This window comes from Siphateles boraxobius, unplaced genomic scaffold (assembly GCF_051911475.1).
Source record: "Siphateles boraxobius isolate OS27281-9 unplaced genomic scaffold, OSU_SipBor_1 22, whole genome shotgun sequence".
Classification (NCBI taxonomy): domain Eukaryota; kingdom Metazoa; phylum Chordata; class Actinopteri; order Cypriniformes; family Leuciscidae; genus Siphateles; species Siphateles boraxobius.
In genome coordinates this window covers 26,932,228-26,945,103 of record NW_027508833.1, presented here as the reverse complement: position 1 = coordinate 26,945,103, position 12,876 = coordinate 26,932,228, and the positions used below count along the sequence as shown (strand labels likewise).

General features: G+C 42.2%; 1 protein-coding gene across 2 annotated transcripts in view; it reads right to left on the bottom strand.

The window, feature by feature from the left end:
- pla2g4f.1 (phospholipase A2, group IVF, tandem duplicate 1) overlaps positions 1–12,876 on the bottom strand; it is a 29,143-nt gene that overhangs the window by 7,765 nt on the left and 8,502 nt on the right. Inside the window, exons 2-12 of one of the 2 annotated variants that reach the window (XM_077239392.1) lie at positions 8,148–8,191; positions 7,833–7,905; positions 7,277–7,413; positions 6,965–7,096; positions 6,805–6,845; positions 6,630–6,672; positions 6,313–6,370; positions 5,922–6,088; positions 619–738; positions 341–375; positions 38–176 (exon numbers count right to left, since the gene is read on the bottom strand). In XM_077239392.1, coding sequence (XP_077095507.1) covers positions 38–176; positions 341–375; positions 619–738; positions 5,922–6,088; positions 6,313–6,370; positions 6,630–6,672; positions 6,805–6,845; positions 6,965–7,096; positions 7,277–7,413; positions 7,833–7,905; positions 8,148–8,156 — 954 coding nt within the window. In that variant the 5' untranslated portion in view covers positions 8,157–8,191. Of the gene's footprint in view, positions 1–37; positions 177–340; positions 376–618; positions 739–5,921; positions 6,089–6,312; positions 6,371–6,629; positions 6,673–6,804; positions 6,846–6,964; positions 7,097–7,276; positions 7,414–7,832; positions 7,909–8,147; positions 8,287–12,876 lie in introns of those variants that run through there. The other variant, XM_077239391.1, reaches the window with a different exon arrangement.

The following is a 12,876-nucleotide window of genomic DNA, read 5'->3' as shown; positions in this document are numbered from 1 at the left end:
TGAGTGTCTGGATTTTTTGTGCTTGCATCTACAGTACCTTGCTGGGCTCAGGTGCAGAGCTGAGATTTAGAGCTTTCTGTAGAGCTTGTGACACGACTTTTCTTCTCTTCACCAGAAATGTTTTTTCCTTCTCTGGGATATCAAAATCCAGACGCACATCCAGCTCTTCATCAGAGCTTCAGAACAAAACACAAAAATATCCTTACTCTAATATTAGGATGGATTTGAAATGAAAGCTGATAAATAGTATTGAAGCTTACAATGTTTTGTTTTATACTTCCAAAGAACAATTTGCTATTAAACTATTACTAAGGATAGGTGTAAATGAATTCACGGTTACCGGTCATCTGTTTTTAGTTGCAGATCAACTTTATTCTTTAAAAAAAAGAAAGAAAGGTCCACTTAGATAAATGCACAGAATTTGAATACAAATACAGGATTGTTTAATTATTATATTATATTATGAGAAAAGATGGAAAGCAATTTATAATACTCATTTAAGTTAATATGTTATCAATAAACCATTTTTGGAAAGCCACATTCAGATATAATTAATTAACCAATAATTATAATTAATTAACCAACTACACGCAAAGTTTATTTTTTTACAGTACTCACCTTTCCAAGAGGCACAGAGACAGTAAGCTGGTGTTTGGCTGGTGGTGGTTTTAAAGGGAAAGAAGTCAATTCAGTGCCTACATGGTTTGGAACAGCAGCATCAACTACTACTATCCCAGCCTGGAGAAAAGTATGTTTAAACAAACATTTAAAACCTTTTTGATGCACACTTTCTGTTTTAGAAACAGAAACATCCCCAAATGTGAGGCATGCATATACATACTGTTCCTCTTCAGTCGGTCAGTTGACGCCTCGTCGAGGACCGACTAATAGGAATCTCACTAGAGAGGCCAATCTACTTCGAGTGAAACTAAACAAGCCAATGCATATTGGCGTGCAATCATTTGCATCAGCTTTGCAGCCTCGCAGTGTGGGTATATAACGAGCAGCTGGTGCGATTGCACTTCAGCCTTTTGCTTCCGAGCCAAGCACTTCCATGCTCTATACAAACTCTCAGGAGATTGGGAAACCTTCAGGCAAGCCTTTTTCTCTGACCTCTCCACCCTGGTGCGGGCGTGACAGCACATCAGCGCGAGCGGTCTTCTCTTCTCTCTCCCTTTTTTGTTTTTTTTTTAATACTGAGCAAAACAAAAAAGCTGTTGTCACAGCTGGTAAGGTGCGAAGTGAGAGCGCTCAACAGCTGTTTTCACGCCTGGTAAGACCAGCATGAGAGAGACAGCGCACAGATAGGTGCACATTGCTGTCTGTGTTCGTGGTGACCGTTCCCCTGCGTGCTTAAAGGGGTGGTTTACTGCTTTTTTTCTTTGCATGACTGTGTTTATGGGGTGCAATATAACATGTCTTCGTGTTTTTTGTTTTTTTTAAGCCTTATTTTTAATAAATTTCACCTTTGTTGTAAGCCGCTTTCTCCTCTGTCATTTGAACGACCGGTTGACTTATGAAACCACTCCCTCAGAAACAGGCAATGGGCTCAGATTGGTTAGTTGGGGCGCTGTGTTGCAATTGGCTAAACTGCGTAGCGCACGTGGCTACCGTTTTCTGGAAGCTGTCTTCCGTAAAATGCGCAGCACAGAGAGCTAAATTACGATTGTAATTTTCAGGAACATAATCAAACATAAATTGTAGCCATTGTTGACGAACTACAGCGTCCGTAGGAAGCCCGAACACAGAAGACCTGTCAGCTAGGTGAAAATAACACACTTTCGACGGCAGGGCTACTGCTCTCCACTATAACTCTTCCTCTTCGACAAAGCAGCAGAAATATGGCCATGCCCCCTTTTTTGCATATTTTGCATATTATTTTGCATATGCATAGAGGGAGGGTTGATGTAAATTTATGGGTTAGTTACGTATAAAACCCGGGAGTATCTCGTTGTAGTCCCATTCGAGTCGTTTTTGTAGGCATTAAACTTCCTGATTTTTAAAAGACGATATCTATGCTTACGTTGAACTTTCAGCACAGCAACTTTGCAGATACTGTTCATGGACTAACAGCAACATTACACACTATTTAAAATGAAAAAAGTGAAATCGCAATCAACCAGTGAGAGCAGTCCCTAAAATAGCTTACACAGATCGATTGCATCATTTTCAAGATGACTTTGTATCTGTGTTTCTGGATGTGGTCGTATACTGTGGTCACGGGATGGTCATGATCGCTGCCTCGTGTGTTGGGCCTAGAACAAGCTGAGGCAGCGTTCGTGGATGAGTCATGTACCCATTGTGGGAAGATGACATCACAGAGCTGCGGTCGAGACTCTCGTTCCTGCAAAGGGGCGGAGTCCCCGTGCCTCTGCCTTGATCCAGCCCTCCCCAGAGGGCTGCTTCAGGCAGTGACATGGGAGACCTGAGGATTACGGTGAGCACGCTTCCTTCTGGGAACCAACCCCATAGGAACCCTCATCCCTCTCACGCTTCGCAGCCAGTTGAGTTACCAATGGAACGTGCTAGACCATCCTCGAGGTGTGTACCAGTCATTTCATTTGGTGCTCTCCGCGACGATCAGATGGGTGGCTCAGACTGCCTCCTTTGGGTGTGCCAGCGGTGCCCGAGTCGGACCCAGAGATTCTCATGTGTGGCCATCAAACAATGGAATCAGTTGCCAACGGAGCTGACCACATGTGTACATTTTAGCACTTTTTCAGACCGGGCCAAAAAATGGCTTCTTTTAAAACAAACATGCTTGCATAATGTATTGTAATTGACGTGTATGTGAGAGGGTATTTGTAAATGAATGTTGAAGAATGAATGAAGGGTGTGACTCTTTTTCTTCTTCTTTTATTGTGTTTTTTTGTGCTGTTTTTGAGAGGAATGATTTTATTAATATGTGTATCTGTTGACATCAGCCTGCCCAGGGACTACAGGTGAAAATTAGCACAAGTGCTATAACCTGGTAAAATGCATCTCTCCTCTTAAGGTTAATGTATATTTTGCATTGTCCCTGTTTAAAAATAAATAAAGAAAAAAAAAAAAAAAAAAAAAAAAAGAGATGATGGCCATGCTTTCCCGGGCTGCCAACAGGATCGGGCTTGAGTGGAATCCTCCACCGTGTCCTGAGCCCTCGAGGCTGGACGATTGGTATCTCGGGGTTGTGTACGCTGGTTCTCAGCAACCCACCCCAGTGCCTTTCTTCCCGGACGTGGACGGCACCTTTTACTGCCAGAAACCGTCTCAGTGGCTCCTCCTCCCTTACCACCCTTGTTGGCGGGGTAGCTAAGGGATACACATGTGTTCAGCCGGTGGAGCGGGCCGCTGCAATGCAGCTGTGCCCTAACTCCACTTGGCGTGGAGAACTGTGTCTTTGAACTCGCCGGAACTATTCGACAAGACTTACAAGGCCTGTGGGAAAGCTGCCTCTCCCGCGCCTCAGCAGCAGCCTCCACCTAAACGGCGCTGTGGAGCCAGTCGCAGGCAGGCCGCCCCGCCCGGAGATGGATGGGACTGCTGACCGCACCGCTCCTCCCCTGGACAAGGGCCAGCTGGACACATTTTCAATAAGAGAGCAGTTCGTTCATCTCTGGGTCTGATGAGGGCCCGGAGAGCAATGGGAGAAGAGAATCCTTACCACTCTCATCCGCCTCTTCTATCGCCAGCGGGCAGCAGTGTGCGGTCTGAGAATGCCACCGAGCCGCCTCCTGCATCTCCTGCCCCATGGAACCAGGTAAGTGTTGCACAGCACACTCAGACCCCGCTACGAGCCACCTCCCAGTGAGAGCCTCCCGAGCCGTGTCCCTGTGTTCCACCTCGCTGCCCCACCCCGGGTACGCCTATGGTCCCTTTGGTCCCGGTCCTTTGTACAGTCTCTGCGAGCCTGGTTAGCGCTCCCAAAACCATCTCGCTGGCTCATTTGGACCATCAGGTTCGGCTATGAGCGGCGTCCCCCCCAAGTTTCGGGCTATCCAGTCTACTACAGTGAGAGCAGCAGATGCCCATGTCTTGCGTGCGGAGATCGCAGTCCTACTGGCGAAGGACGCGATAGAACCGGTCCCTCCATGCCGATATGAGGTCAGGAAACTACAGTCCCTACTTCGTTGTACCCAAGAAAGGTGGTGGGTTACGACCGATCTTGGATCTGCGGTTTTTGAACCGGAGTCTCCACAATTTACCGTTCAAAATGCTTACGCAGAGATGCATTTTCTAATGCATCCGTCCCCAAGAGTAGTTTGCATTGATCGACCTGAAGGACGCGTACTTTCATGTCTCGATTCTTCCTCGACACAGGCCGTTTCTGCGTTTTACGTTCGAGGGTCGAGCATATCAAAGCCCTACCCTTCAGCCTGTCCCCCCGTGTTTTCACGAAAGTCACGGAAGGGGCACTTGTTCCCATGAGAGAACAGGGCGTTCGCATCCTCAACTTTCTCGACGACTGGCTCATACTAGCACACTCTCGAGAATAGCTATGCAAAGGTAGTGAACCTGCATGCACTGCCCTTGGAGGAGGCAGACCCAGCCCTGACTTTGCTCTGTCCCGTTCGCGGTCTGCGTTTGTACGTGGACAGAACTCAAAGTCTCAGGACCTCAGACCAGCTCTTTGTCTGTTACGGAGGCCAGCAGAAGGGAAAGGCCGTCTCCAAACAGAGGATGGCCCAATGGATTGTGGATGCCATCGCCTTGGCTTACAAAGCACAAGGCTACCCTGTCCACTCAGGTTGCATGCTCACTCCACGAGAGGCGTTGCGTCCTCCTGGGCGGTTGCACCTGGCTCCTCGCTAAAAGATATCTATAGAGCTGCTGGCTGGGCGACACGTAACACGTTCGCTATATATTATAGCTTGTGTAGAGCCGGTCTCCTCTCGTGTTCTCACCCTAAACGGGTAGAAGCACCGAGAGGTCCGGCTCTGTCGACTTGGTGCACCCTACTGTGCGCCCTTATTACTCCAGAGTGAAACACCTGTCGAGTCCTCCAACACCCTCGGCTTGGACATGGCGGAGCGTCCAGTGCCAGGCCTTTATCCGATGAATCCTTGAGAACCGGATCTGGGCTGGGTCCCATATGCGTTACTCTACGGGGATCCCGTATGTGTATATTCTCCACGGCTGCTCCTATCGGAAACCCTTGTCTTTCCCTTGGGCTAAGTCACCCATTATTGATATGTAGTACAACCTTCGGGCTAGTCCATATGTTTTCCACATAACTCCTTGAAGAAAGTGGCTTCCGCAGCGATCTCCTTCTTAAACAGAAAGGGCACGCTTTCCCAGTGTTATCCAATGTCTCACTGTATGGGTTATCACGGAACAACAGTGACAGATTCACTCTGTGTAAGCCTCCTCCTATCATCCTTCCAGGCAAGAAGGGGTAGAGGCTTGCACAAGGCGCTGGATGGGGTGCAGCAGCTGTGGCCCTTTGGTTGGGCTTCCCATTAGTCGGTCCTCGACGAGGCGTCGACTGACCGACTGAAGAGGAACGTCTCTTACATATGGTAACCCTCGTTCCCTGAAGAAGGGAATGGAGACACCTCGTCCCGTTGCCACATCTGCTGCCACCCGCCGGGGCGGCCAACTTATCAGGCTTGGCTCCTCAACAAAAGACTGAAGTGCAATCGCACCAGCTGCTCATTATATATACCCGCACTGCGAGGCTGCGCAGCTGATGCAAATGATTCCATGCCAATGTGCATTGACTTGTTTAGTTTCACTCGAAGTAGATTGGCCTCCCTAGCAAGATTCCTATTAGTCGGTCCTCGACGAGGCGTCTCCGTTCCCTCCTTCAGGGAACGAGGGTTACCATATGTAACGGAGACATTTCTTATGGCATCAAATATCGAGAATGAATGTGTATTTTTTCAAGTAATTTTCAATTAACAATGTGAGTCAGGAATGCGTCTTGCACATCAATTACCTACATTTTCTGTGCTGACAACAGTCTCAGAGGTCAGATTAAGTTCAGTTTCTAGGTCTCGATTGATGTAGTAACGTAATGTTTTCAGGAAGCCGGAGCTTTCCTCAGAATTTGAGATCACAAAATCCTCTTTGTAGGCTCCTTTAAGCTTTAACACCATGTTTTGCGTTGCTGGAACACAAAGAGAATAGGCAAAAATCACCTAAATCTGTGATTATATCACACTTTCTTGTGTTTATTTTTACACTGCTTATTTTTTTCAAAATTAACGTAAAGAATAGAGTAATTTAACACTTTATGTTCTATTACATCTATTTCTGAATATCGAATTCCGTTGTGTTTTCAGTAGCCATCTGTTATCTATGCAAATTTTGGATGAAAATGTCTTTATTTACCTTCAGACTTATTGAGAAGCTTGTCTATTTCCACATTCAGCTCACAAAAAGGACCTGTCTGATTTCATGAGAAAGCATAAAGCTCATCTGATTAATTTGATCTAGTATTTGATTTTTTTTTTTTACAAATTTAGTGGTAAGAGTAAACATAGCCTTTAGCCCCTCTTTTAGTTCAGAACTCATATAAGTGTTTCTTATACACCTTGCAAAACAAAAATCCTCCATTCCCTTTCAGATTTTACAGAATAATGTCTACTTTTAAATATTCTGACTGTAACCCATGATACAGATAAGAAAGCTGTAGTAAAGGTTCGTACCACCAATACTCCATTAGATACACATGGCCTTGGTGTATCGGAGCTGCAATACATATTCAAACACAAAACAGACAGTTCATATTTATTGTGTATGAACATGCACATGCATCTGTAAAACAGGCTCTCACTAGCACCTTTTTTTGCAAATGTTAATGAAAAGGGCAATCTCCCTTACCTCTCAGTGACCTCAAACTCTACCCACAGTTCATCCTTGGTCTGAGAAAAAAAAGTATAATAGTCACAAATTCACAATCAAATATCAAGTGCTTTGTCAAGTGTCCATTTTATTGTGCTGTAATGTCAGTTTAGATTGAAGATCTCAAAATAGCACTGACCATATCATTTACAATAAAGCATTTAGTCTCCTTTTTCCCGAGTGTAAGATTATTAATGTCAAAAAAGATAGTGGCACACTGGTCATCTCTCATAAACAGGTCTTCATCATAGATCAAGATCTCCAGAATATTCTGTGTAGGAAAACAGAAGAAAGATCTGAAAGTGTGCTATAAAATTTTTTTGGTTCATATGACACGTTTGTAGTTCATACGACACATCCTACTGGAGAGATAAATAGTGAAAGCTAGAAATACTGTACGAGACAGTATAAGAAAACAATCTTAGATCAGATAAATATTTTAGTGGTTTACCTTGACGTTGCTGTGGACCCTGAAGTTAAACGTTTCGTTCCATTCAGGATTGTCGTTATTTGGGATAGTCTTGGTGCGGTTTGTAAGGACCGATGCTGTGGGTAAGTTCAGGATTACATAGCAGTCAGATGCAGAAACTAAAGAAAAATAGGGGGGGGGGGGGGGGTTGGAAAAGTCGGCAGTGAGAAATAAACCTTGATCCATTTATACAGTATACAGCCCTTAATAATAATGAAGAGAGATTTTTGTTGTGTCAGTTGTCAGATTGTAGGGCTAAAGTCCCAGAAATGCCTTTAAAAATATGTTAGGTGGGTAAAGGATTATACAGTATACATACATAGAATTTGAGATTGGAAAAAATGATTGTACCCTATATATTACATTAATAGAGAATATGCTCTTTATTGCTCTATAATAAACAGGCACATGTAACCAGCAGAGAAAGTCCACATGAAAACACAATTTTCTTTCATCAAAACTGCAAACAGCTTTACACTTCTGGTAAATGTGTAAAATTAATATATGTGGCTGCTGTTAATAGGATGGATTGTCTCACAGTAGTCATAGGACCGATGGATCTTCGCATGTAAAACTTTGACAGACAGATTCCAGTATGGCTTGACTTCTCTCTGCTGAAAGAAACAGAAAACTAAGTAGTTGAGAAATAATGCCATTTGATTACAAAAGTGAATAACACAATCTATGATCCCTAGATCTACACTGTATTCACACAGACGGTTAAAATGAAGTCAATCATTACAACTCCCTCAAGTAAGTAAAGTCAACTGTTGTTTGTTGCAAATCTCATTACAAAAATCTCAATTACAAGTCGAGTCTTTTACAGAAATTCAGAGAGGAAAGACCAGCTAACCTTAAGCATGTTTGAGGGTTTGTGCGGAGATCTGGATTCAGCAGCTTTGCAAAAACAAATGAGAGTGCATGTAAGAGCCAAATGTGGTACAGTACAGCTTGAAAAGCAAGTTTTCCTGCTTATCTATCCATTGCACTGTGTTCCAAGAACTAGGCCTACCTCAAACTAACAAAACCTTTTCGACTGCATACCAAAGACAGGTTTTAATGAAAGCATAAATATAGACATGTCATGACAATGTGAATTGATGAAAATATAACAGTAGAGCATACAACATCAAATTCCTCTACACTGTATGGCTGTCATCCAGGTTTCACCCAGGTGAGTCTTATTTTTAAACTTATATAAGTGTTCATATTGCAATGTTTTTCCCCTCTTCTATTGTATTTCTAAAATGATTTGCTTGTAAGTTTCATTATTTCAGTCTTCAGTATCTAGATTGGTATATTCACTTGCTGACTTATTTTTCTATGGATTTTAAGTAGGCTAGACACTCACCAGGTAAATGGATGCAAGGTTGCTTTAGAAAAATATCGTCAGTGAGTCTGCCTATAAATCGTGAAGTAGCTTCAGTGCTTTTCCTCTTTCAAGCATATATCACAAGTTAAGAGGTCATGGTTGTCAACCTATTCAGCAAAATCTTTTTCTGAGTCATTAAAATGCACATCCCATTTCCCTGAATGAGTTTATTTAGCATAAATAGATTTAAATGAAAAGAGAAAATGAGAATGAAGAGCTTCATAACTATACCTATTATATTTGTTCATTCAGTATTTGATAGTAATTGAACAAATACAAAAACTTAATAATGCCTAATTAACTTTGACTAGACCTTCCTAATTCCATAAAAGGCTACTAAATGACATACTGTAACAGACATGTTTTCATTGCTATTAATGTTGCCAGTATTGTCACTGTTGTCTGCATGTGTCAAATCTGCCCAAGGTGTCCAAGTCAGTGGGTGTGGTGACCTCACCTGAATACGTTTCATATTTAGTAACGTAGCCTACAAAAGGAGTGCTGTCTCAGTCAACAGACTCCACCAGTTGGGCAACGTCTAATTCTTGTCTTTCACATGTCCTTCATATAAAAATATTAAACTTTTTGTCTGATTCTTTTATAATTAGGCCTATTCTACATTTCATGACTTCTTCAGAGACTACATGGAATATCTGTCAGGGTTCTGTCACTTCTGTCTAGTGTATTTCTTGGTTCTGTGACAGAGCTCTGAGCCTCTGACACTCCTGTTTTGTCATGTATTTGTGTGAGTGTGCAGTTTCGAGTTCGCTAGGACCGTACGCTCTTCTGTCTTTTTTTTAAATTATATGACATAATACAGTAGATACAAATGTTTCACATATACTGTTCTAAATGATTACAAATCATCATAAGATATGAAGAGCATTATAACATACATTTCAATGAAATTAAAGAACATTCGAATCGCACATTAGAAAAAGAACGGAAAAAAAAAACATAATAGAAAGGGGGTATACATGTATAATTAAGATAAAGAAGAGGAATTTAATTATTTGAGGATGTCCATCGTTCTGGTTGCTTTGCGGTTTGAGAGTCCTTTCAGCGTTTCAAAATAAATCAAGTCAGCTTTAAAATGGTACGTTAGGTATCCTTTCAGACCATTTATATTTATGTATGTAAAACTTACCAAGTAATAAGATCAAATTTAACATAAAATCGTGACTCTTGTCTAAAAACATCCCTTTTCTCTATACTAATCGTAAAGGGTCCCTCCACCTCTGGAAAGATGAATGTGTATTTAAAATGGGTAATATATGTAGTAGAAATGTGAAATTATTTTTGAATTTGGAGCTTTCTAGAGTGAGAAAAGACAGAAAATGTATTTTTGGCTTATGTGGGTGAAAGACAACAACTCCCAGAATGCACTTGCTCCGCTTCCCTAGGAGGCCACGCCTACCGGTAACAGAGGCTACTAGTGAGTCTCCGTGAGTCTGCCCGAAAATGTGTTTCGAGATTGCCCAAAATGTCCGGGATTCGGCTTTTGCGTTCTACAGTCACCATTCATCATGTTTACTGTGGCAAGCAGGACGAGTGAAGGCCGTGTGGAGAACGACGCTAGGCCGGTGGCGTGATTACTGATGAGCGACACCTGTGAGTCGCACTCGCACCGGTCTCGTATCTCTCACGGAGGAGAGTGAATTTTCTTAGCAATGTTAAAACGCATATCAACCGATCACTTGTTTAGCGTTTATGTAAACACTACATCCAGATTCACCAATCAGAATGAATTCAGTTAGATTGAAACAATAGCTGTGCATGTAAACAATGAATGGCGACCGCAGAAAGCAAAAGCTGAATCCCGGACATTGACGGCCGGATATGTCTGGGGAAAAGAGGACGGTATCCTTAAAGTTACTACTCAGCTTTCTCCACAGAACAAGAGCCTGCTAGCTTACCTTCCAAAAAAGATCGCTGACACTATGTGTAATCCCAATCCTCCATAATGCATCCGTCTGCGTATTCTCAGTACCTTCGTCTATATTTTCAAAAAGTTTCTGCCGGTGAAATCAAACGCACTGGCACTAATCTGTGATTGGTCTGTTAGCGCATTAGGTCCAGCCCCCTATGGGTGGGTTTGAAAGGGTGAGATCTAGTGCTTGTAGTCTTTACAGAAATCCCCCTGTCTTACACTTCCTCCTACAATGATGTAAAATGACGATTTTTGCGTCATTGTAGGAGGAAGTGAAAAAGGTAAATAGAGGATTTCACTCCTCTCAGGGGAAAATGAGAGAGTGTTGCACGACCATTCAATAGTATAACTGTGTTTCTAACAATGGAAAGCTTAATGCAAATGGGTGGAGTGACCCTTTAATTCCACTCAACATATTAAATAAATATTCCACATCAATCCAGAAAAACTTCACATAGGCGTAGCCACGGGTGTGCCGGTGCCACCCACAGTGGCAGCTGGCACACCTAAAAATAGATGCATAATTATTTTTTAAAGTCTTAATAAAAATATTTTTCTAAACTTGGACTATTGTTGTTTACTTACAATATTTGTACATTTAAAATGTATTTTAAATTATTATTGTTAAAAAAATATCTGAATAACGTCTATTTTCAAACTATTTTTGAAAATAGTTCAAAACAAAGATAACAAAAACACAGCAGAACCACTGTAGCCTGGCTCCGCCCTCCTACGTACTTCCGCTCAATTTTCATTTTCCTTCAGTATTAGGTCTGGGATTGTGCTTCAGTCTTTGGTTTTCTCCGATCAATTTTTTACCGGGCCAATCAGCGAACAGAGGGAGTGGCTGAGAACGATGACGTTGATGTTGTGCTTTATTTTGAGTTGTAGTTCAGTAATGGCAGCGGAGAAAGATGCGAGCGAAGCCATTCGGTCCGTTGTGGCAACGCTGCCGAATATAAAAAAGTTAAAGCCGGAGCAAGAACAATCTTTGTTTAGTTTTGTTGGTGGCCATGATGTTGTGCCCCTCCTCCCCACGGAGTTCGGGAAAAGTTTGATTTTCCAGCTCGCTCCGTTAGTGGTGAATGAGCATAGACAGTAAAAGAAATGGACACAGCGACCCCATTGATTTCAACAGAGAAGACTGAAGCCCGATTATTGCACTTCCTGTCTGATGGCTGAGCGACTGCGCAGGCTCAAACTGAGCGTGACGACAGTCTGACAGTTGTAAATCTTCTAGTAGCTGTGCCAAAACAAATCTGAATCACCTAATTCCTCAAAAACGTTGTTGAAATATTTTGTCCCGTTGTTTTTATGGACTCTCTATCTATGGACTTCTCCCTTGACTTTATGCCTCTTTGTCCCCCCGATTGCCTCATAGACAGTAAAAGATTGCCTGCGAGCTTCTTCCGGCAATGTCTCTTTTGTGCGACATAAAGTCGCGTGGTTATGACGCAATCGTTAGCCTGTTTATAACAAAAACGGCTTCTACGGGGCCATAACGTAAGATACAAAGTAATGGAGCCTTTTATACATTGTCGTGTCTATTTAGAAATAAATAATGGACAAATGAAGTCTTTGGATGCCTCAGATGTAAAGTTATTCGCTGTCAAAGTGACGCCAAAATGAATGGGAGTCAATGGAATGCTAACAGCAGGTGAAGTTCTGCTACTATGGCGGCTCCCGCGAGGCTTCAACTTCCGGCTGATGGATTACCCCCTTTGTAGGCTTGTTTGAGATGCGCCTTGCTTCGCCTGAAATGTAGTCGAGAATAGGCGGCTGCAGTGAGAGGAGGAGTGAAAAAAGCGCAGGCAAGCCGGACAGTTCTCTCTTCTCGCAGTGGATCTGACACCTGCGAGATCAATGATGGATATCGCGGGATTCACATTCGTGCACAGTGTTGCTAATAAACTGGATGTAATTTAAGTTTTGTTGCTTTTATATGAAAATAAATATAATGAACAAGACGCCCAAAGTAGGCCTACTTGTTATTTAATTCCATTCCAAATAAGTGTTTATCAATCATTTTTTCTTTAATACAGACATAGGCTATGTATATATATATATATATATATATATATATATATATATATATATATGAAGAGTTCAGATGCAAAAGCCTCTAAGTGCCATCTGAAATTTTCTTCTACAATGATCATTTTTATCAAGCTCGTATATTTAAGTTCAGTAATTTCACTTAAATGACAATTAACAGGTAATTTTCATTGACATTTAATTGAAATTAATGAACTAAAATATACGAGCTTGATAAAAATCATC